The sequence below is a fragment of the Haliotis cracherodii genome, unplaced genomic scaffold (genome assembly GCF_022045235.1).
Source record: "Haliotis cracherodii isolate W230 unplaced genomic scaffold, xgHalCrac1.p SCAF_7, whole genome shotgun sequence".
Taxonomy (NCBI): domain Eukaryota; kingdom Metazoa; phylum Mollusca; class Gastropoda; order Lepetellida; family Haliotidae; genus Haliotis; species Haliotis cracherodii.
Genome location: NW_027266330.1, coordinates 35,611,814 through 35,634,511, shown reverse-complemented (window position 1 = coordinate 35,634,511; position 22,698 = coordinate 35,611,814). Strand labels below are relative to the sequence as shown.

Sequence of the window (22,698 nt, the reverse complement as noted above, 5' to 3'; positions counted from 1 at the left end):
TTGGACGCGACGTTAAAACCAATTTCACCTCACCTCATCTTCCCTGAAGGGCATGGTTATAGACAGGACAGACTTCCTTCATGTGGTTTTAAATGACATGCTTGTGCTGTTTACTTTGATTTTACGGACGCTTCTATTGGATTGTCTTACTTTGACCGCCTCGTAATACCTTACCTCCTGATTGTGCCGTTGCCAGGTCGACCTGAAGGTGACATGGTGTTGTGTTTTGTAATATGTTCGTGTGTCACTGTCTTTATGGACATGTGTATCATCATCTATTCAGTGCTTCACTGTCTGTGTGTATCATTAGCTGTTCCGTGCTTCACTGTCTGTGTGTATCATTAGATGTTCAGTGCTTCACTGTCTGTGTGTATCATTAGATGTTCCGTGCTTCACTGTCTGTGTGTATCATTACGTGTTCAGTGCTTCACTGTCTGTGTGTATCATCATCTGTTCAGTGCTTCACTGTCTGTGTGTATCATTAGCTGTTCCGTGCTTCACTGTCTGTGTGTATCATTACGTGTTCAGTGCTTCACTGTCTGTGTGTATCATCATCTGTTCAGTGCTTCACTGTCTGTGAATCATTAGCTGTTCAGTGCGTCACTGTCTGTGTGTGTTATTAGCTGTTCAGTGCTTAACTGTCTGTGAATCATTAGCTGTTCAGTGCTTCACTGTCTGTGTGTGTTATTAGCTGTTCAGTGCTTCACTGTCTATGTATCATTAGCTGTTCAGTGCTTCACTGTCTGTGTGTATCATCATCTGTTCAGTGCTTCACTGTCTGTCTGTGTTATTAGCTGTTCAGTGCTTCACTGTCTATGTATCATTAGCTGTTCAGTGCTTCACTGTCTGTGTGTATCATTACGTGTTCAGTGCTTCACTGTCTTAGTGTATCATGAGATGTTCTGTGCTTCACTTTCTGTGTGTATCATTACGTGTTCAGTGCTTCACTGTCTTAGTGTATCATGAGATGTTCTGTGCTTCACTTTCTGTGTGTGTCATCAGATGTTCAGTGTTTCAATTCTCTGTCTGTGTATCATTAGCTGTTCAGTGCTTCACTGTCGGTGTGTATCATTAGTTGTTCAGTGCTTAACTGTCTGTGTATTTTCATCTATCCTGTGCTTCAATTCTCTTTCTGTGTATCATCGTCTATTCAGTGCCTCACTGTCGGTGAATCATCAGATTTTTAGTGCTTCACTGTCTGTGTGTGTCATCAGCTGTTCAGTGCTTCACTGTTTATCATTAGCTGTTCAGTACTTCACTGTCTGTTTGTATAACTAGCTGTTCAGTGCTTCACTGTATGTGTGTAATCATCTGTTCAGTGCTTCACTGTCTGTGTGTATCATGAGATGTTCAGTGCTTCACTTTCTGTGAGTGTCAGATGTTCAGTGCCTCACTTTCTGTGTGTGTCATCAGATGTTCAGTGCTCCACTTTCTGTGTGTGTCATCAGATGTTCAGTGCCTCACTTTCTGTGTGTGTCATCAGATGTTAAGTGCCTCACTTTCTGTGTGTGTCATCAGATGTTCAGTGCTCCACTTTCTGTGAGTGTCAGATGTTCAGTGCCTCACTTTCTGTGTGTGTCATCAGATGTTCAGTGCTCCACTTTCTGTGTGTGTCATCAGATGTTCAGTGCCTCACTTTCTGTGTGTGTCATCAGATGTTAAGTGCCTCACTTTCTGTGTGTGTCATCAGATGTTCAGTGCCTCACTTTCTGTGTGTGTCATCAGATGTTCAGTGCTCCACTTTCTGTGTGTGTCAGATGTTCAGTGCCTCACTTTCTGTGTGTTTCATCAGATGTTCAGTGCTCCACTTTCTGTGTGTGTCATCAGATGTTCAGTGCCTCACTTTCTGTGTGTGTCATCAGATGTTCAGTGCTCCACTTTCTGTGTGTGTCAGATTTTCAGTGCCTCACTTTCTGTGTGTGTCATCAGATGTTCAGTGCTCCACTTTCTGTGTGTGTCAGATGTTCAGTGCCTCACTTTCTGTGTGTGTCATCAGATGTTAAGTGCCTCACTTTCTGTGTGTGTCATCAGATGTTCAGTGCTCCACTTTCTGTGTGTGTCAGATGTTCAGTGCCTCACTTTCTGTGTGTGTCATCAGATGTTCAGTGCTCCACTTTCTGTGTGTGTCAGATGTTCAGTGCTCCACTTTCTGTGTGTGTCATCAGATGTTCAGTGCTCCACTTTCTGTGTGTGTCATCAGATGTTCAGTGCTCATCTGTCTGTGTGTCATCAGATGTTCAGTGCCTCACTTTCTGTGTGTGTCATCAGATGTTCAGTGCCTCACTTTCTGTGTGTGTCATCAGATGTTAAGTGCCTCACTTTCTGTGTGTGTCATCAGATGTTCAGTGCTCCACTTTCTGTGAGTGTCAGATGTTCAGTGCCTCACTTTCTGTGTGTGTCATCAGATGTTCAGTGCTCCACTTTCTGTGTGTCATCAGATGTTCAGTGCCTCACTTTCTGTGTGTGTCATCAGATGTTCAGTGCCTCACTTTCTGTGTGTGTCATCAGATGTTCAGTGCCTCACTTTCTGTGTGTGTCATCAGATGTTCAGTACCTCAATTTCTGTGTGTGTCATCAGATGTTCAGTGCTCCACTTTCTGTGTGTGTCATCAGATGTTCAGTACCTCAATTTCTGTGTGTGTAATCATCTGTTCAGTGCTTCACTGTCTGTGTGTATCATGTGATGTTCAGTGCTTCACTTTCTCTGTGTGTCATCAGATGTTTAGTGCCTCACTTTCTGTGTGTCATCAGATGTTCAGTGCCTCACTTTCTGTGTGTGTCATCAGATGTTAAGTGCTCCACTTTCTGTGTGTGTCATCAGATGTTCAGTGCCTCACTTTCTGTGTGTGTCATCAGATGTTCAGTGCCTCACTTTCTGTGTGTGTCATCAGATGTTAAGTGCTCCACTTTCTGTGTGTGTCATCAGATGTTCAGTGCCTCACTTTCTGTGTGTGTCATCAGATGTTCAGTGCTCCACTTTCTGTGTGTGTCATCAGATGTTCAGTGCTCCACTTTCTGTGCATATGATACACTTTCTCATCTGTGTGATTGCATGGACTGTCATATATTCTATCACTTTTTGACATTGCTGATATTTATGTAAAATTCACCCTTATTTCCAGGATTTAAACAGGATTTACTGATGTAGTCCTCTGAGCGGCCTCTCTGCACTTTAAAAATGGCAGTCATGAGGCAGGGCTGTCCTTGACCTCTGTGTCGAATATCCAAATTGTTTTCTTCTTCTATTTAAAGATATGTTTTAAAAAGCAGAATTTCATACCCACTCCTGGATTTCAATTGTACATAATAATCTTACAATAGTTTCTTGCTCATGAAAATACATACAACAATAGTTGTACAATGGTTGTACTGCAACATTGTCACAACATTACTGAACGTAATGCTACAACCTAACATTAACACAACTCGTCAACAGCGCTGTGGGTTTGCCGGGAGCTGATAATTGACTGACAACCAGACAGACTAATTTCAATGTTTATTTCACAGGAAATATTTTGACAGTTGTGCTTTTGTCATAAATCATTAAATGTCATTACAGGAACATGTGTCTGTGTTCGGCGTCCGTCAACACGTGCTTGACATCTAGCTCCTGCATGGACTTCCACATGATATGCTAGAACTAATCTGGACATGCAGTCAACCATGCATGCCTATGTCCTCAGGATCTATACAGACTCTTTCTAATATTTAAATTATTTTGAAACAATATAACCATTTTTCATCATTGTACAAAACAGGATTTTGGAGACAGGCTTGCATAACAAAGTCATATGGTGGTCTACATTAGGTTTATACCATGGAAGTTATGAGATCACCCCTAACCTGAATGAGTTATGAGATCACCCCTAACCTGAATGAGTAAACATTGTGTGTAGGAATATTCCAGGAAACATGATACATAATACTTTCTTATAATGGTATCTGTTCTGTGTCTAAGAATCCTCTAAAACAATGATAAAAGATCAGGTTTAACATATCGACACAGCTGTCTCCTTTGTCACACTCTTGGTTTGGCCGTGAGACTGCACTGTAGATCTTGGGCAAAACAGGGACTCACATCCACATTGGATAATACCTATAGTACACACAGTTGGCATGGAAACTAGTTCCTAGTTGTCATGGAAACATGTAAGATTCCTTATCATTGTTGCCATGGAAACACACACATACAGGCATATCCTTGTTCAACTAGTTGCTATGGAAACATATATTTTTACCAGTCGCCATGGCTACAGATGCATGACTTCTTTATGGGTCCATATAGGATATATACACAAGGAACTGGCAGGTGGAACATGTAACGGTTGAAAGGGTTAATGTCAGAACACTGCTTCAGGAAAATTATGGATTTGTTTAGTTATATAAATCAGACCTTGCAACCCACTAAAAGCATGATTTAATTTAGAAAAAGCATCCCAAAAATATGATCAAAGTTCAGTTAAAATCTAGACAACTTAAGATTGTTTCCTCCAAGATAATCACAACTTGAAACAAACTGACCAAAAAATTACTTCTTGAAATGTGAGGTAGGTGTTTCATAATGTCCCAAATGGTAAACCCTCAGAAATGAGGGTATGGAACATCTGGGGAAAATAATAAAAATTGTGGTATCGTGGCATGAGGGTTGTCTCCTTAGGCAAAATATAGCCATGTTTAGTAATGATATAGATACTTAGTAATAACATGGCCATACTTAGCCATGGTTAGCCATAATGTAGCCATAGTTAATACTCTGACATTAACCCATCTATGCAAGTGGTGACCTCTGACCAAGTGGTTAACCAGTAACAATATACATAACAGGTCCACCTGACACCTGGGTGGCTCTGGTTGTATCAATACAACACAAATCAGGGATCCTGCCCTCAGTACAACCTGAATACAACCATACTGGCCTTGTACACACATGGCCTTGCTGTATATATATACATAACATTAGGCAGCATCAGTTAATAAAGAAACACCAATAAAGATTTCAGTTGTGTATGTGAATAACAGTGAGAAAAAAACTGGCGATATAATTCACATTGATAAGTCTTTTTAAAAATATATTCTTGCAAAAGGCCTATGGTTAATGCAGTACCTACAGATTTATATCGCTCCATCTATTAAATATTTGACCGTTTTTCATGGCTAATCTGGGATACTGAGTGATCTTGCATCTTATACAGATGAAACATAATAAATCTTCTCACTCACTAGGTTTATTAAATAAACTTTTCTGAAAATTATTTGTTCATCCGATTTTTTATTCAATTTTAATATGAAAAGTAAATAACACACAGGTCCTGGATAGATGTTATCCGATCATTTTTATCATGATATATTCCTAATTAATAGCATAATGGAGCATTTCTGAGAGACAGACAGCATTCTATCACTCAGGTGTAGGATTAACAGTTGAATGGCCTGGTCAGCATGACAGCTGGTGGGTATTAAACTCGGGGTGGGTGGGGACCCCGAAATACAACACATGCCCGTTCGACTACAACACATGTCACGCCCAACTACGTCACACCCAACTACATGTCACACCCAAGTAAACCACATGCCCATCTGACAACTCATGCCATCCCAACTACAACAGATACCATGCCTCACTACAACTCATGCCACGCCCAACTACAACACACGAACTGGGCCGTACCAGCCGGCCCGGACAACATCAAAATAAATCAAATAAATATTTACGATACACCATTAAAAATGTACGAAGGTAATTTGGTCGTAAAAAATATTCATACACATCATTATGCTATATGAATATTATAACCGATGCGTAATGACTGTTTAATTTTCATATGCAATCCTGTCTTTGTAGTGTGAAATAGCTGTGTTGTATTTGATAATATTGACGCAAAACGTGACAGTTATTATAGGGCAAATAACGCTACTTTTAATGTGAAATCAGGTCTGAGTGAGTAAGTGAGAAGGAATTTAAGCTCCGTTTTGCAAAAGTCCATCCATTTCATGACAGAGCACACTAAGAAAGGGTTTAACAATTTAAACCATGTACGGGAATCAAACCCGGGTCTCCCATGTGAAGAGGAAATTTTAAACCACTTGCCTTACCCTGAGAGAATAACTTAAAAAAGGAATCCATCTCAAGTTAGATTAATTTGGCAAGTCCATATTACCTTACGAGATCCATGTCATTGGGATACACTGACACCCAATCAACCAAGTCATGGACCATGTGATCCATGTCATTGGGATACACTGACACCCAATCAACCAAGTCATGGACCATGTGATCCATGTCATTGGGATACACTGACACCCAATCAACCAAGTCATGGACCACGAGATCCATGTCATTGGGATACACTGACACACAATCAACCAAGTCATGGACCATGTGATCCACGTCATTGGGATACACTGACACCCAATCAACCAAGTCATGGACCATGTGATCCATGTCATTGGGATACACTGACACACAATCAACCAAGTCATGGACCATGTGATCCATGTCATTGGGATACACTGACACCCAATCAACCTAGTCATGGACCATGTGATCCACGTCATTGGGATACACTGACACGCAATCAACTACGTCATGGACCACAAGATCCATGTCATTGGGATACACTGACACCCAATCAACCAAGTCATGGACCACAAGATCCATGTGATTGGGATACACTGACACCCAATCAACCAAGTCATGGACCACAAGATCCATGTCATTGGGATACACTGACACGCAATCAACCAAGTCATGGACCATGTGATCCATGTCATTGGGATACACTGACACCCAATCAACCAAGTCATGGACCATGTGATCCATGTCATTGGGATACACTGACACCCAATCAACCAAGTCATGGACCATGTGATCCATGTGATTGGGATACACTGACACACAATCAACCAAGTCATGGATCATGTGATCCACGTCATTGGGATACACTGACACCCAATCAACCAAGTCATGGACCATGTGATCCACGTCATTGGGATACACTGACACACAATCAACCAAGTCATGGACCACGAGATCCATGTCATTGCCTCTTATGAAAAATGGGATGCTGGGGACCAATGTTCTTAACCAGAATCCCCACGTACGAAATGTCAACTCTGGAAAGTTATCGCACATTGTATCCTAAGTTTCGGCTCTCATGAGACACATATTATGTATGATGGCATACGTTCAGGATAACTTCTTTGAGAGGCATTTAGAAGTTGGAGTACTAAGTAAGGATAATATTTATGGATGAACAACTTCTTTATTACAACTAGGAGAGACGTTTCGGTGTAGGTTATAACACCATTATCAAGCAAGTGATATGAGTTAGAACCTACACAAAAACGTCTCTCCTATGTAACAAAGCAGTTGTTCAAGATTACTGCACTTATATAGGGTTGTGTGTGTATGTGTGTGTGTGTGTGTGTGTGTGTGTGTGTGTGTGTGTGTGTGTGTGTGTGTGTGTGTGTGCGCGTGCATGTGTGTATGTGTGTGTAATACCAGATGCCAGGCAGGGAAACAACAAGTACAATTTTTCAACATCATTTGGAAGGATGCATCCAAGCATTGAACCACCAACCTTCCACTCTACGACAGTCGCTATCCACTAGACCACCGAGCATTCTCGACCACCGAGCATTCAGTACTTAGCTCATTGCAAGTACCGCATATGGTTATGATAACTAAACTGCCTGATGTGTCATTCCACAGATATTATACATAATATTGTCTGTGTGACCTGACTGACTTACAATTGCAATAAAATGTCTTTCTTACATAAAAAATGGATATAAAAATCTTATTGAATAATGATGCATACCGGGACTTCCCATATTTAAGCCCCGGGCCTTATCACGGACAATATCGCTTTCTCATTTATAATTTGTTATCCGAAATTATGCCCAGGACTCAAATTCGGAAGCGCTGACGCTTTCTTACCTAAATAGAGGCCACACCTTTGCTGAAAAAATCAGTAACTGTTAATTGAGAACATAAATTTCAACTTTCAACCGCAAACCTTGAAATTGCAATTGCTGTTGAATGCACATTAACATTTGCATCGTGTCGTGCATCATGATGCATTAACTTTCGAAGGGTGTTATGTTATGAATCTAAGGGAGATCACTCCAAAATAAATATTCGAATTTAAGTCCATGGGTCTAAATACAGATTTATTTCCAGTTTTCGGCCCGTGAGCGTAATTCAGCATTGGCCTCAATGCAGGAAGACTCGGTATGCAGAGTGTGAACATGGGATGTGTGACCTCTGTGTAATCTCACATTTCTGTGATACTTTTGACAGTGGGACATGGAAAGAATGAGTCACACGACTTCGGCTACAAGACATGCATTAGTAAACAACATGATGTACTTCTGAGTATTAAGGTTCAAATGACCATCTGAGTGTGTTCAGCTCCATCCCGCTACTGTCTGAATGCTGAATGCATAATTAAGGTGTTACTTGAAGTGAGGGACCATCGATTTAATATTCCGCGGAAGGATGCTGAGATATTTTCGAAAAAAAAATTGGTTCGAGAATAATATTGTAGTAAAACACTGGATAGTCTGAAGTTATTGGGTTGAAATAAAATACAACTATTCCAGAGAGAAAATTATCTTGAAGTTATCACAAAAAATTATTTTATTTCAACAAAGGCCAGTCCCTCTTAGAATATCAAACTGTCGGTCCCAAAGTATTTGAAGCTCCCCTAAAACACCTTCACGGAAAACTTAAAATGATCAACATCGAACAGAGTGAACAGAACTGCACACAACCTACAGACAACGTGTACAAATATTTACAATCAACCATAACAATATGTTTAACAAATCACAGAGCTCCATCTGGTCGCTACTCTGGTCAGAGGTCTCACTTCCATCTTGTATCCTGGCTTTCACAACACTAGTCACACTTGAACACTTTCTCAGATATTATAGGAGAGATTTACATCTAAATAACATGTACACAAAAGACACTTCACGTAGCTACTGGCAAGATGAAACTCGGCGGCAACTGGCCAGACCACAACCAGTTTGGCTAATCCTGAAATTATTCTCATTTTCAAGCGCCTAAGGTCTTGAATTCCTTCAGCATGTAATAATGGCTTGACTCAGACTCTATGATGATGACTTAGATGATGTGTGATGGCTGTTATAGTGAAGATTATGTGTGAACAGTATTAGTCATCAAAGTAGTTTCAAACATTAATAAATAATTCTTTGAAGCAGTCTTACTACCAATAGTACATAATGGAAATATGATGGCTGTTATTGTGAAAATTATGTGTAAGCAGCATTAGTAATCACAGTCAATCATTAATAAATAATTCTTTGAAGCAGTCTTACTACCAATAGTACATAATGGAAATATGATGGCTGTTATTGTAAACATTATGTGTAATCAGCATTAGTAATCACAGCAGTTTTTCAATCATTAATAAATAATTCTTTGAAGCAGTCTTACTACCAATAGTACATGATGGAAATATGATGTCTGTTATTGTGTTGTTGTTTAATGTTGAACATTGCAATATTCCAGGTCAATTACAACTGCCTGAAAATAATTGAGTCTGGACCTGACAATCCAGTGATTGATTCTGTGAGCAATCACTATATCAAGGTTAGAAGGCATGCGGTCAACCAGGTCAACGAGCCTGACCATCCCAGTGGTCACCATATGACCAACATTGGTTGCTGTCAACCTAGTTTATCTCGGATTGCAAAGAATATGTGTAAGCCTTGCAAAAACATTGGACATAACAGCAGTTTTCCTACAATTAGTATATCACTCTTTGAAGCAGTTCTACTACCAATAGTACATAAAAGTTATGAGTATTTTTCTAATACACTTTTGAGTTTGTTGTTGTTTGTATTCCGCGGTCAAAACAAAGTGTTTATTATCTTCAAAGAAATGAAACATTCAAGCGTTCAAGTTTTATCATCTGTCCATAATCTTTCTCGTATTGAGTCTGCTTACAACATTATAGACAAGTTCTAGAGGTTATGACATGATGCTAAAAATATAGAAATAAATACTCACAGATTAGATTAGGGTAGTTGTCTTGAAATAAATCTAATAGTCCTTGTGTTCCTAATAGAAGGGAAAATCATTAGTTTCCTGAAAATAGTAGTTACCAGTTTGAAGAAATCCTCATACCAGTCATGTACAAACTACATGATGATACAACCATTGCCCCGGTTAGAGATCTTTCTACCATTAATACATCATAGTTGGATCAGTTTTTCTGCAAATAGTGTTTAACAGTCTTCCCACTACTAGTATATAACATGGTGTTAAACAGTCTTCCCACTACTAGTATATACCATAGTGTTAAACAGTCCTCCCACTACTAGTATATACCATGGTGTTAAACAGTCTTCCTACTACTAGTATATACCATGGTGTTAAACAGTCTTCCCACTACTAGTATATACCATGGTGTTAAACAGTCTTCCCACTACTAGTATATATCATGGTGTTAAACAGTCTTCCCACTACTTGTATATACCATGGTGTTAAACAGTCTTCCCACTACTAGTATATACCATGGTGTTAAACAGTCTTCCCATGACTAGTATTGTAATACCAAGATATGAAATTTTATTCCTACAACTGGTAATATTTTCATCTACAGGATATAATTTCAGTTTACTCAAAAGAGAAAGCTAGAATCGATATCAAATCTTTAACTGAGAGCTGCAGTATCGAAAATAAACACATGCCTCGCGAGAAGGTCCATTTATAAAGTGGAGAATAACTTCATATTCACATCACATGCTATAAGAGATCCTCACTCCTGATTAGATGTGAAGGAATGGTTTCATCACGGAGATTTCATAAAATCAATTTCATAAACAAATTCTATTATATGATTGGCTGAAATTTTTGCAGTGTGGCAGAGCAGCGTATTCGTGAACTTGGGGTCGTTTATGGGAAACGATCTCTCTTGACAAGTCTCTCTTTCATCTTGCTTGTGGTGAGTGAACACATTACTTCTCGCTGGCCCATTCAATAATCAGAGATTTCATGCACTAACCTCCCCTGTAAGCAATTCCGCAAATTTGCAGTCAAGGTCAAGGTCAAGGTCAAGGCGAAGATTAAAATTTTTATTCAAAATATTTTTTATTGCAATATTTTGGATGTGAACAGCCAGGAAGCATCAGCCTGGCCTTGGAGTTGTTGGACGAAGAAGGGGATGGATAATTAGCAGAACTATTTAAGAGTTTACAGGTACCAAATGGATGAAACAAGATACGCTAAATCTTCAATAATTCCAGAATTAACACCACTATTGTTTCCTTAAAATATTATTCTACACACATCTTTCCATGTCAAACCATTCCCTTTTAATAATATATGGACCCAAGAAATATTTATTTTAAATTGGTTTATGGATTCTGCAAACCCTACAATAATGAAAACTTAAAAGGAGAAAATACATCCAAAACTTTTAACTTATTATCTCATTTTTTCCCTTCCTACTTATCAGGATCTTTAAACAAAAAACAATTGGCTGAAGGAATAATTTAAGTTCAAAATTTTTAGTAACATTTTAACATTTTAATATATAGTGGTCTTGAACCCTGAGATTTTGGGTAATGGTTGCGAAGCCCCACATGCTCTCTAAAATCACTCCATCACAAAACATCTGTTTTCTAATGGTGGTCGGAAGAGTTTTTTAGATAATGGTGGTCCGAAGAACTTTGAAATAACAGATGCGTTGTCTTGATAAAAAAGACAAGAAATGTCGAAACATTTTCTTTGATTCAAATGCTATTATTCCCAATGAGCGTATAAGTGGGTCACAGGAGACGTTAAAACACAGATTAATCATATCAGTTCTTTTTCTTTATGTAACAATGAAGAAATTACTTCCACAATGTGTTTTTTCTGCATCCTGTGTTTATCAGCAGTAAAGACTACTAATGGCTGGCTTTTTTCAGTTATGAATCAATTATTGAATAAATCGTGATAACCGGTTCGTAGTTCTATGGGAAAGAAGGATTTTAGTCTGATTTTGGATACGAGCCAACCTTTTAAAGTATTACCAAATGTTATGTATTATTAATATAAAAGAAACATAACAAAATTGCAAGCCATACTTTACAAAGTCATTATTAATGGAGTATTGTTGTAATCATTTTTTTAACAAATATCCTAATAATTATGAATATAATTATTGAAAATATAGGACAATAACACACATATTACCTATGTAAGTGATAGATATATATCTTTTTAAAAACCAGCACATGATTCTGAATTTAATTACAATGCAGTATCAAAAGTGGATTATAGACCAAAAGGAAATGACCTTGTCCATCAAGGTCATCTTGTTGTGACCTTGGGCACATCCTGGAGAGATTGGTAATGGCTTAACCGACCCTGGGTTGAGTTGGGAGGGAGGTTCTGGAGGAACATGATAATTTACTTAGACCATGACAGGAACTATGGCAGGGCAATCCTTTCCTCTCCCATCACACATCCACTGCTACAGATTATTGTCTGGCTGCAGATGCTGTGCAAAATGATAAACTGAACAGTCAAAAAAGACTTCAATTTTAGTATATTACTATTAAATCCATGCTAAACAAACTGCTTTTGTTTTTTAGGTCGTTATGAAAGATATCCTCTTGTCCGTATACTTTTCATAGTCACTGAACGTTCCTGTTTTAGTTTTGATTGAATCTTGACGTCTATATAAGGGACTGGTTGTTATGAATAAGACTTATTCTGACTCTGAGAATGTAATGTTGTCCATCCATGTCAAGATGGTATAATATTGGCCATATTCAAGGACAGACAATCCAAACCTTAATGTGTCTTCAATACTGGTTTATGCAAAACTTGTATCCCATGGATTCACAGATATAGATATATTTTGTGTGTTTAATATTGCAGTAATAAATTGTTTGATAGGCATTACTTAGAAGTTGACGGATGACAAGGTAGACACAATTTTATGGATAACAACTTCTTTAATACTGTAAAAAGTAATGTTTCGGTGTAGATCCTCATACTGTGGTCAAGCAAGGCTTTTTACAGTATTAAAGAGGTCTTTATCCATAAAATTGTGTCTACCTTATTGCAGTACTGTTGAAGGAAAGACTAAAGTGATGCAGGTCTTTGTCAAGTATACCCAGAAGGTATCTTATTTTGTTAAAGTAAATATTTTGTTCCTGTAAATAACCGAAAACAATATTTGCGTCTTAATCTTTTGGAATAAAACTTGTTCCACATAAAAGAAATTGGCTTCTTTTTTCAAATAAAAATTTGTGTATCTTGAATAAATGCCTGATGTTCTAGCTCTAACAAAACTCTTAGCCCAAATATTGTATGTTAAGGATATGATAAGTGTCTGTTAATTACAATGAGCCTTTTTATGTTTCTCTCCTCAGCCCATGACAGAGACCAATCTGAAAGATTCCGGGGTAGAATAGGTCTTGAGCAACCTAGGCTTGCCGTAAAAGGTGACTATGCTTGTTGTAAAAGGCGACTAGCGGGATTGGGTGGTCAGGCTCGCTGACTTGGTTGATGCATGTCATCGATCCCAATTGGGTGGATCGATGCTCATATCAATCACTGGATTGTTTGGTCCAGACTCGATTATTTACAGACCGCCGTCATATAGCTGGAATATTGCTGAGTGCGGCGTTAAACAACCAACCAACCAACCAACCAATCTGAAAAGTCGGAAAAGGTATCCATTCCATTTAAGCCCCTGAACATGGATCGTGAAACCTGAATTGCCTTTCTAGGATTCTGATAATTTTTCATTTCTCTTCAGAACACAGCATGGATATTATCAGCTATAATTACACCCTTTTTCAATGTGATTTCAGGCTCCTCTTGTACTGGTACATGTCTCGGTTTTGAATTACTCTACTTTTGAATGTCAGTTGTCGAGATACAGCTATTAATGGCTCATCTCTATGGAGTCAACATCTCACTCATGTAAGTACTGTTTATATTCAGCGATGTCTAAGTCTCACTATATTATTATTTTTAGATTCTTTATAACCAAGGCCAGGTCAATTCTTAGTCTTCTTTCAAGCCTATCCTGAATCATTTGGACTGTTTTTGATTTAGAATAACTAAATTGCAAGTGTTTCCTCATCTTATTGAGGTAAGTGAGTTAACTGACTGTAAAGTCCAGTTTCCACCCTTGTCGGACTAGGCTGTTACATTTATGGAGTTACATTTTGGCTGGACTAACAAGTCTATGCATAGTCCAATCAAAATTGTGCACCGAAATCGAAATCTGGTTTGTAAAATGTCATGCAGTTTTCTGTCAATTGCAGGATTTGCAAAGCATGTGCACTGCCAACTCAGTGTCAACAGATATTTTCCAAGTCTTTTCGTGTTTTTAATCAAGGTGCTCACATGATTTGATGCACTTCATAATGTAAGACCCGTTTTATCACAATTTAGATCTTGATTATTGATCAGAGCGTCTTGGCTGGACTCCGCCATTTTGTTTTAAACAAATGCAAGTGATACGAGAGGTGGAACCTGATTGGTCCATTTGAGAGGCTTAGAAGGGACATAACCACTGGTGACGCTACGGTCGAGCCCAGGAATTCCAGCCTAGTTCAGCAAGGGTGGAAACTGGACTTTTAAAGTCAGTTAAACTTCCTTGCCTCGGGAAGATGGTGTTTCTGTGGCATTTAATTGCCGAACCAAAAATATTTTCTTTGCGTTTATATTTTGTCTATGAACTAATGAACAAGGCCCCGCCCACTATAAGATTGTTTGCTGATTGGACGATGATGAATGATCGTGCAATGTGTTGGAATATTGTGATGAAAGATGTCACTGATTTGTCTTGGTGTCTACAGCTTTTGTGTTATTGACCGAATAGTCTGCAAGGTTATTATTGTTGACATATTTATTCATAAAATTGACATTAAATTGTTTTTGCATTTATGGATGCATAAACATAAAAAACAATGTGCACACCATTTTTTATGTTTATAACTAAAACATACAAAAATATTGAAGTCAATTCTTAATTAAACTTTTAAGCATAAGTTTTTAAGTGGCTTCACAAAAGAAATAAACCTCAAATCAATTCAACATTGATACTTTGTACCCATATCACTGCTTCTTTTATACAAAAAGCCTGAAAAACAAGAATCAAATTGCTCAAACAATATGCCGATTCATTATATGATCTATATAGAGCCATCATCATCATCATCATCATCATCATCATTATTAGTGTCCTAGATGACAACCATGATGCAAACAACAGCATGTGTCTCTTAGCTGTGAAAAACTAATTATGATAATTTTATAAAATGAACTATATTTGGGTACCAACCTTCCATATCCACACACATTTTAGATTTCCTGCAAACAATACAAAACCTACCCATTTCATCATCAAGACTGCAACAAAACTTGTTGACCTAGTTACACTACTCATGTAGTATGAGTGATATACTTATGATTTCATAACACAAAACTGAGAGTACTTCTATGATGTGTATGTGAATATTTCAATAGAATGCATTCTTTAAGAAGAATTGGAAATCATACAAAAACATAACAGCTAAAGCAAATAGTGTTCTAAAGTCAATTTCATTAAAATCAGATATTTTACTCCGATACAAAAGCACAGAGGAATATCACACTGTGCGCTGGTCTGACGACCCCTTCTACGAGGTCAGAGGTCACGCCAGGGGAACTTTGTAATCAGCCAATCAGTGCTGAGGCTTCGGTAATGAGCGAAACATTTAAAAAAAAACATGTCTGATTTCTGTATCTGGAATAATGAACATAAATAAGCAGTTCTGAATGGAAAATAATAAAGGCTGTGCAATATATATTGTTGATATTTAATACACCCTAATTGTTTCTAAGCACCATGACATCTACTCTCAAAGGAGTGTACTTCTGCAAGAATATTGGTATGTGTATGTTTTCTTTTGCAAAGATAAAAAAAAATTTGAATCAAGGGAAAAGAACAAAATCATTTTGGAAGTTTGTCAGATACTCAAACAGAGGCATGGTACCAGAGTAAATGATCTGGTTTTAATGAGACTGGTCTGAAGTAATTTTAACATATCAATGTATATCATTCAAACACTTTGAGTAGATCTTCTAACAATGTCTGAGAAATTGTTCAAGTGTGACGGTACATTCTCTACAGTAGTTTTTCTGTTTTTACATAAAACAAAACAAAAACAATGTCGTAACAAGTTTAATAGAAATAATGTTTCTTGGTTATCAACCAAATAATGACATAAAACAACATGTTGGAAAAACTACTGTAGAGTGTTCTGTCGACGGGGGACACCTTGGAGGCAGAGGATCAAGTTCTATGTGGACACCCTGCTATGTTGGTAAATACTCAGAGAGGTTGGTGTCCACAGCATGCCGACATACATCAACACTGAAGACACCCTAGAGGTTGGTGTCGACATGGTGTCTGACTTAAGTCTAGATTGAGGACACCCTTGAGGTTGGTGTCGACATGGTGTCTGACTTAAGTCTAGATTGAAGATACCCTAGCGGTTGGTGTCGACATGGTGTCTGACTTAAGTCTAGATTGAGGACACCCTTGAGCTTGGTGTCGACACGGTGGCCGAAATACATCATCATTGAGGATACCTTAGAGATTGGTATCGACATGGTGTCTGACTTAAGTCTAGATTGACAATACCTGTGAGGTTAGTGTTGACATGGTGTCTGACTTAAGTCTAGATTGACAATGCCTGTGAGGTTAGTGTTGACATGGTGTCTGACTTAACTCTAGATTGACAACACCTGTGAGGTTAGTGTTGACATAGTGTCTGACTTAACTCTAGACAGAAGATAATCTGAATGTCGGTGTCAACATGGAACTGACCCCTGAACTCTACATTAGGGGCAATATAAAGGTTGGTGTCGACATGACTTCTGAACTCTAGATTGATAACAGTATAGAGGATGGTGTCATAGGGCTGTGACAGGCAGAATACCCGACTAGGACTCGAGTACCCAGGTATTATTGACGTTATACTACTTTCACCTTATTCATCGGCCACATTTTTTTTCGGATGAAACCTCATTAGATTTCCGGTCATGTGGTTTCCATTTAAATGTACCAAAGTCACCAAGTGTCCATTGTGTCTTACTTGACCGTGAGAACTTGACCTCGATTTGTGTTTCGTACAAAGATGTTTAAATATTGAGTTGGTTAAACATTCTGTGCATCATTACCCTTATGCCCTATAAACAATATTTTGTTTTTCAGTTTAGGCGCGTCAATGTCAGAGTGACCATACTGTGCTAGACCATTTCTCTTCCATTTCGTCGTCCCAACGAAGCCATGTGCACTGCTAACGAGAGTTAAATGTCCTTGTCAACAACGTTCAGTTAGAGTTATCTCCCTTCATCGGGGCTTGGTGTCTGACCCATCACAGCCCTAAGGTGTCGACATAGTTTCTGATCCCTCACAGTCCTAAGGTGTCAGCTTGGTGTCTGACCCGTCACAGTCCTAAGGTGTCGACATGGTGTCTGACCCATCACAGCCCTATGGTGTTAGCTTGGTGTCTGACCCGTCACAGCCCCAAGGTGCCGACATAGTGCCTGACCCGTCACAGCCCTAAGGTGTCAGTTTGGTGTCTGACCCGTCACAGCCCTATGGTGTTGATATGGTGTCTGACCCGTCACAGCCCTATGGTGTTAGCTTGGTGTCTGACCCGTCACAGCCCTAAGGTGTCGACATGGTGTCTGACCCGTCACAGCCCTATGGTGTTAGCTTGGAGTCTGACCCATCACAGCCCCAAGGTGTCGACATAGTGTCTGACCCGTCACAGCCCTAAGGTGTCAGCTTGGTGTCTGACCCGTCACAGCCCTATGGTGTTGACATGGTGTCTGACTTCTGAACTCTAGACTGATGACAATCTAGAGGATGGTGTTGACATGTGTCTGACATCACTCTACATCAAGGACTGACAATATAGTATGACATTCTAGTGTAATTTCTTGATGATATTCCTACAATGCTTTCAGATCCAAGGAACATCATTGCAACATCCAGTACACCTGAACACACCTCCACACAACACCAGCTTCAGCTGAACGACACACAAGTACTGTCCAGATCAGGAAAACAGAAGCTGCTGCAATGGTGGCATGTCATCATGTGATATTTACAAAGCTCACAGTAATGTACGTACACAGTGAACGTTCCTCTCTGGCATATTTCCTTTGATCACTTGGTTTAAAAAGTCCACTGACTCAAACTTCTAGGAATACAAAAATAATTGATTAAATTGTTTTGTTGCTCTTGCCAAATCTGTTAATTCTTAATTTATTTCAGTAATGACAAAACACTTCAAGGTCGGTCAAAATATGAAGTGAAGTAACCACAGACTTGTCCTGTAATATACAAATTGTATTGCTTCATTTGATGTAAATTACAATTCTTTTAAAAAAAACCAACACATTTAAAAATTTTCATTTTGACCACTGACCATACAGTAATGGTGGTAAGAATACATGTATAAGTTAAATCATACATAGATTGTTCTGGAGCAATGACCAAACATCAGTGACAATATTTTGACCAGAAAGCCATATCATCTGTGACAGGATCCGCTGCTGATTAGGAAGGTTCACTGGTACATACACTGACCATGTCTTTGCATCATAAGTTGTCCCTCTTACTGCGTACTGTTTCTGTTAAAAGTAAAAACGTTATTACCCATTAGTAACACTTGTATCCCTGTCCGTACCTCTCGACCTGAAAGCACCGTAGACATAGGGTACAGTTCAGATTTGTTCATCCTAGATAACCATTGGCCATGGATGCAGGAAGGTCATGTGACTTTGTGTCACATGACTAACATGTGATACAATCATGTGATAGACAACCCCATGTTTGTTGAATGATAGTGTGAAGCCCGATACAATGGATCACACGCACAGACCAAACAACAATGATTTTGTGAGCAAGTGTCTTCCAATACTTATGGGACTGAGATGTAACCTAGTTTGGGGGTGGTGAGATACATCACCGTCTTAAGTGAAATCATTGAGATGGTACCATTCTAAGTAAAATAGTCCAGATGGTACCATTATATGTAAAATAGTCCCGATGGTACCATTCTAAGTGACATCATTCAGATGGTACTGATCTAAGTGAAATCATCCAGATGGTACCGTTCTAAGTGAAATCATCCAGATGGTACCGTTCTAAGTGAAATCATCCAGATAGTACCGTTCTAAGTGAAATCATTCAGATAGTACCGTTCTAAGTGAAATCATTGAGATAGGACCATTCTAAGTGAAATCATGAGATTGTACCATTCTAAGTGAAATCATCCAGATGGTACCATTCTAAGCGAAATCATTGAGATGGTACTGTTCTAAGTGAAATCATCCAAAAGGTACCGTTCAAAGTGAAATCATCCAAACGGTACCATTCTAAGTGAAATCATTGAGATGGTACCATTTTAACTGAAATAGTCCAGATGGTACTGTTCTAAGTGAAATCATTGAGATGGTATCATTTTAACTGAAATCATTGAGATGCTACAATTCTAAGTGAAATCATTGAGATGGTACCATTCTAAGTAAAATAGTCCAGATGGTACTGTTCTAAGTGAAATCATTCAGATGGTACCGTTCTAAGTGAAATCATTGAGATGTTACTGTTCTAAGTGAAATCACTGAGATGGTACGATTCTAAGTGAATCATCCAGATGGTAACTGTTCTCAGTGAAAACATCCAGATAGTAACTGTTCTCTGTGAAATCATCCAGAAAACCAAAGGTCATGATTACGGAGTAATGCCCTTTGTATTCACGTCGTCATTCAAACAGTTATCACACAGAAAGCAGAGATAATGGATAATCAGAGCTCCATTGTATCCAATTATCCATGTCCATTATCTGATGATGCAAATGTAGGTAGGATCAAGTCGGGAGAAATGTCAACAAGAAAATGGCCTTCAAACATGACATTTTTTTCTGAATGAGACTGTCCTAGTTCATTTTCAAACATTTCCTGCCAAAAATGTAGTAGTAGTTTCTAATACTATATCTTGAGTATGAGTCAAATGAACAATTGCTCCATATACGAAGAGAATCTAGACAAGTGACACCACTTGACACATTGTCCATAACACAGTAACCTTCATGATTGTCTGAGAATTAGGCGACAGAAAACTGTCTATCTTAAAATACCCATGAAAATACTATGGTGTGGTTATCAACAAAATAGAGCTTTGTCGGCATGTTTGAACTATGAAAGATTGCGAGAGAAGTACATAGAGATTACTTTAGTTAAATTTTGTCAAAAAATGATTTTAAAGATCTGCAAAAATATGTTTCAGGGAAAGTTTTCACAAAAGCTAGATATATGAGAATATAGCATTGAAAATAGCTTGTGCTTTTCTATTTCCAGAAAATATCTGTGACACTGAATGATCAAAGAGTGTTCAATGTCCATATTCTCAGAAAAGTTTTGAAATTACGTTTGTAAAGGTATATTATAATTTAGAAATGTAGAAAAAATTGAAGGGAAAGTGCTTTGGTAATGGTAATGAAATGAGAGTTTAGTTTGAATCTTTATACTAAACATTCAATAATATATTTTTGAAAGGGTTCAATAGCAATAGATAGTCATTCACATGTGGTACAGGGGTATTCATATTTGGTACTGGGGTATTCACATTTGGTACAGTGATACTCACATGTGGTACAGAGGTATTCACATGTGGTACAGAGGTATTCACATGTGGTATAACTGATTCACATGTGGTACAGGGGTATTCACATATGGTACAAAAGTATTCACATGTGGTACAGGGGTATCCACATGTGGTACAAAAGTATTCACATGTGGTATAAATGTATTCACATATGGTCGAAAGTATTCACATGTGACATAGGAGTATTCACATGTGGTACAACAGTATTACCTCATCAGATGTCATCTACGGAACCTAAATCACACATCCGTATAATCAATGAGATGATAATATATACTGTGTTCTATAGCTACAATGATATCCCCCTAGCCACTTCGATATCCCCTATTCGAGGACTACATGTAGTGTCTTGCCATCAGACGTTCCTGCACCCAAGGCCTGGTCATCCGGTCAGTATTGAGCAGATGTCATGCTACACATAAATACAAACTATTTGATTTATCACACTTGTTGGATAAAAAATACTATCTTCTTTCTAACTACCTACAAAAATTAAACTAAAATTGATCATCTATACTAGTAGAATGTAGTTCAATGTCGCGGAATCCACAGGAGTGCGTTGTCTCTCTGAGATTGTCTTATTCACATCAACATAAAGCAAGGATGCATATTTAATATCTGAGTTACCTCCCATTCTCCACAGAAGCTGAAGAGTTATCTCCCATGGACATAACAAGTGGCGCCATAATCGATGACGTCCAATGGCGCTGAACCCGGCACCATTCAGAACAACACGTGTTAACACTGCGTGTCCACATAAATATCCCATGGACTTCTATATAACATGACACCACTGGCTAACACTCACATCTTACACACATACACTCTGGTGTGTCTCACTTCCATCTGGACGACTACGTATACTAAATTTCAACATTCTTCGTGTACGTGCTTCGCAGATTTTCCATAATTCCCAGGCAGATGACTTCCATGTATCCCACAGGATGAACCTTGCTTAGATAATCCTTTCCTTGCACTGAGTGAACGACGCTTGTCGCTGCTCACATGCCTCCAGATTGTTGGGCGGTACACTTCCCAGCATTCCATGAAAACAGCCGTTTCTAATGATCACATGATTTCATTCTGCATATAATTATCTGTCTACACATATACACATTGATGGAACACTTGTGAAATTATATCTATAACGATTCTGGAAGCAGAGATGATTGGCTGATTCACATATCCCATCATTCCCTTGTATCACTTCCTGTACGACAGAGCTGATGCACTGCATAGGGAATCACATACCCCAAAACAGTGTCACTCCCTTCTGAAATCTGGACCCGGGGAGTCGGGACCCCAAAACCCTCCATTGGTGGGACACTGAGCTGCTCACTAGGTGGCGCTTCCGCCATTGGTCACATGACCTGTGAGTCAAGAATCGTCAATCTGACCAGCCTGGTATCCCGAGGTTGCGACAGATCACCACTATCCCATGATCCTCCTCATGAGATGGTCTACCCGTCGACCGGTTGCACGATGTCGAGACGAATTCGTCCTCCTTCCCATCTGCCACCATGCAGATCGTGAGAATAAATTTATCACATAACACAGCATAATGATAAATAATTATTTAAAGCATGCCTACACGAATGCGTATACCTATGTCAATCCTAAGGACGTATATTGTAAAACAGTCCGCACTGTCAACATGAATAGTATAAACTGTATCACAGTAACTACGCTGTAACACCGATGTTGCGCTGTTGCAGTCGCTGATGATGTGGCGACAGTGGCGTTGACAACAGTCAGGTTTTTATTACTCGCGAGGTTGATCTTATGGCAATGCACGTCATTGTAGTCAGCCAGTAGATGGCACAGCTTGTAGCAACCTGGAGGATTGCCATACAATGAAGACTGGGAGGCGATTTCAGGGTCTGGAAAAACAAGGTATTCGGTAAAGTCATTTTGACTGGTCATGTTTTATTGAGGTTGGTGTAGACCAACATCTAGTCTCTGAAACAAAAATATTGTACAGAAAAAAAAAAGT

General features: G+C 38.7%; 1 protein-coding gene across 1 annotated transcript in view; it reads right to left on the bottom strand.

The window, feature by feature from the left end:
- Positions 1-19,508: 19,508 nt before the first annotated feature.
- Positions 19,509-22,698, bottom strand: part of LOC139448367 (NALCN channel auxiliary factor 1-like) — a 117,785-nt gene continuing 114,595 nt past the window's right edge. The window contains exon 3 of the mRNA XM_071229907.1: positions 19,509-22,585. Coding sequence (XP_071086008.1) covers positions 22,311-22,585 — 275 coding nt within the window. The 3' untranslated portion in view covers positions 19,509-22,310. The remainder of the gene's footprint in view (positions 22,586-22,698) is intronic.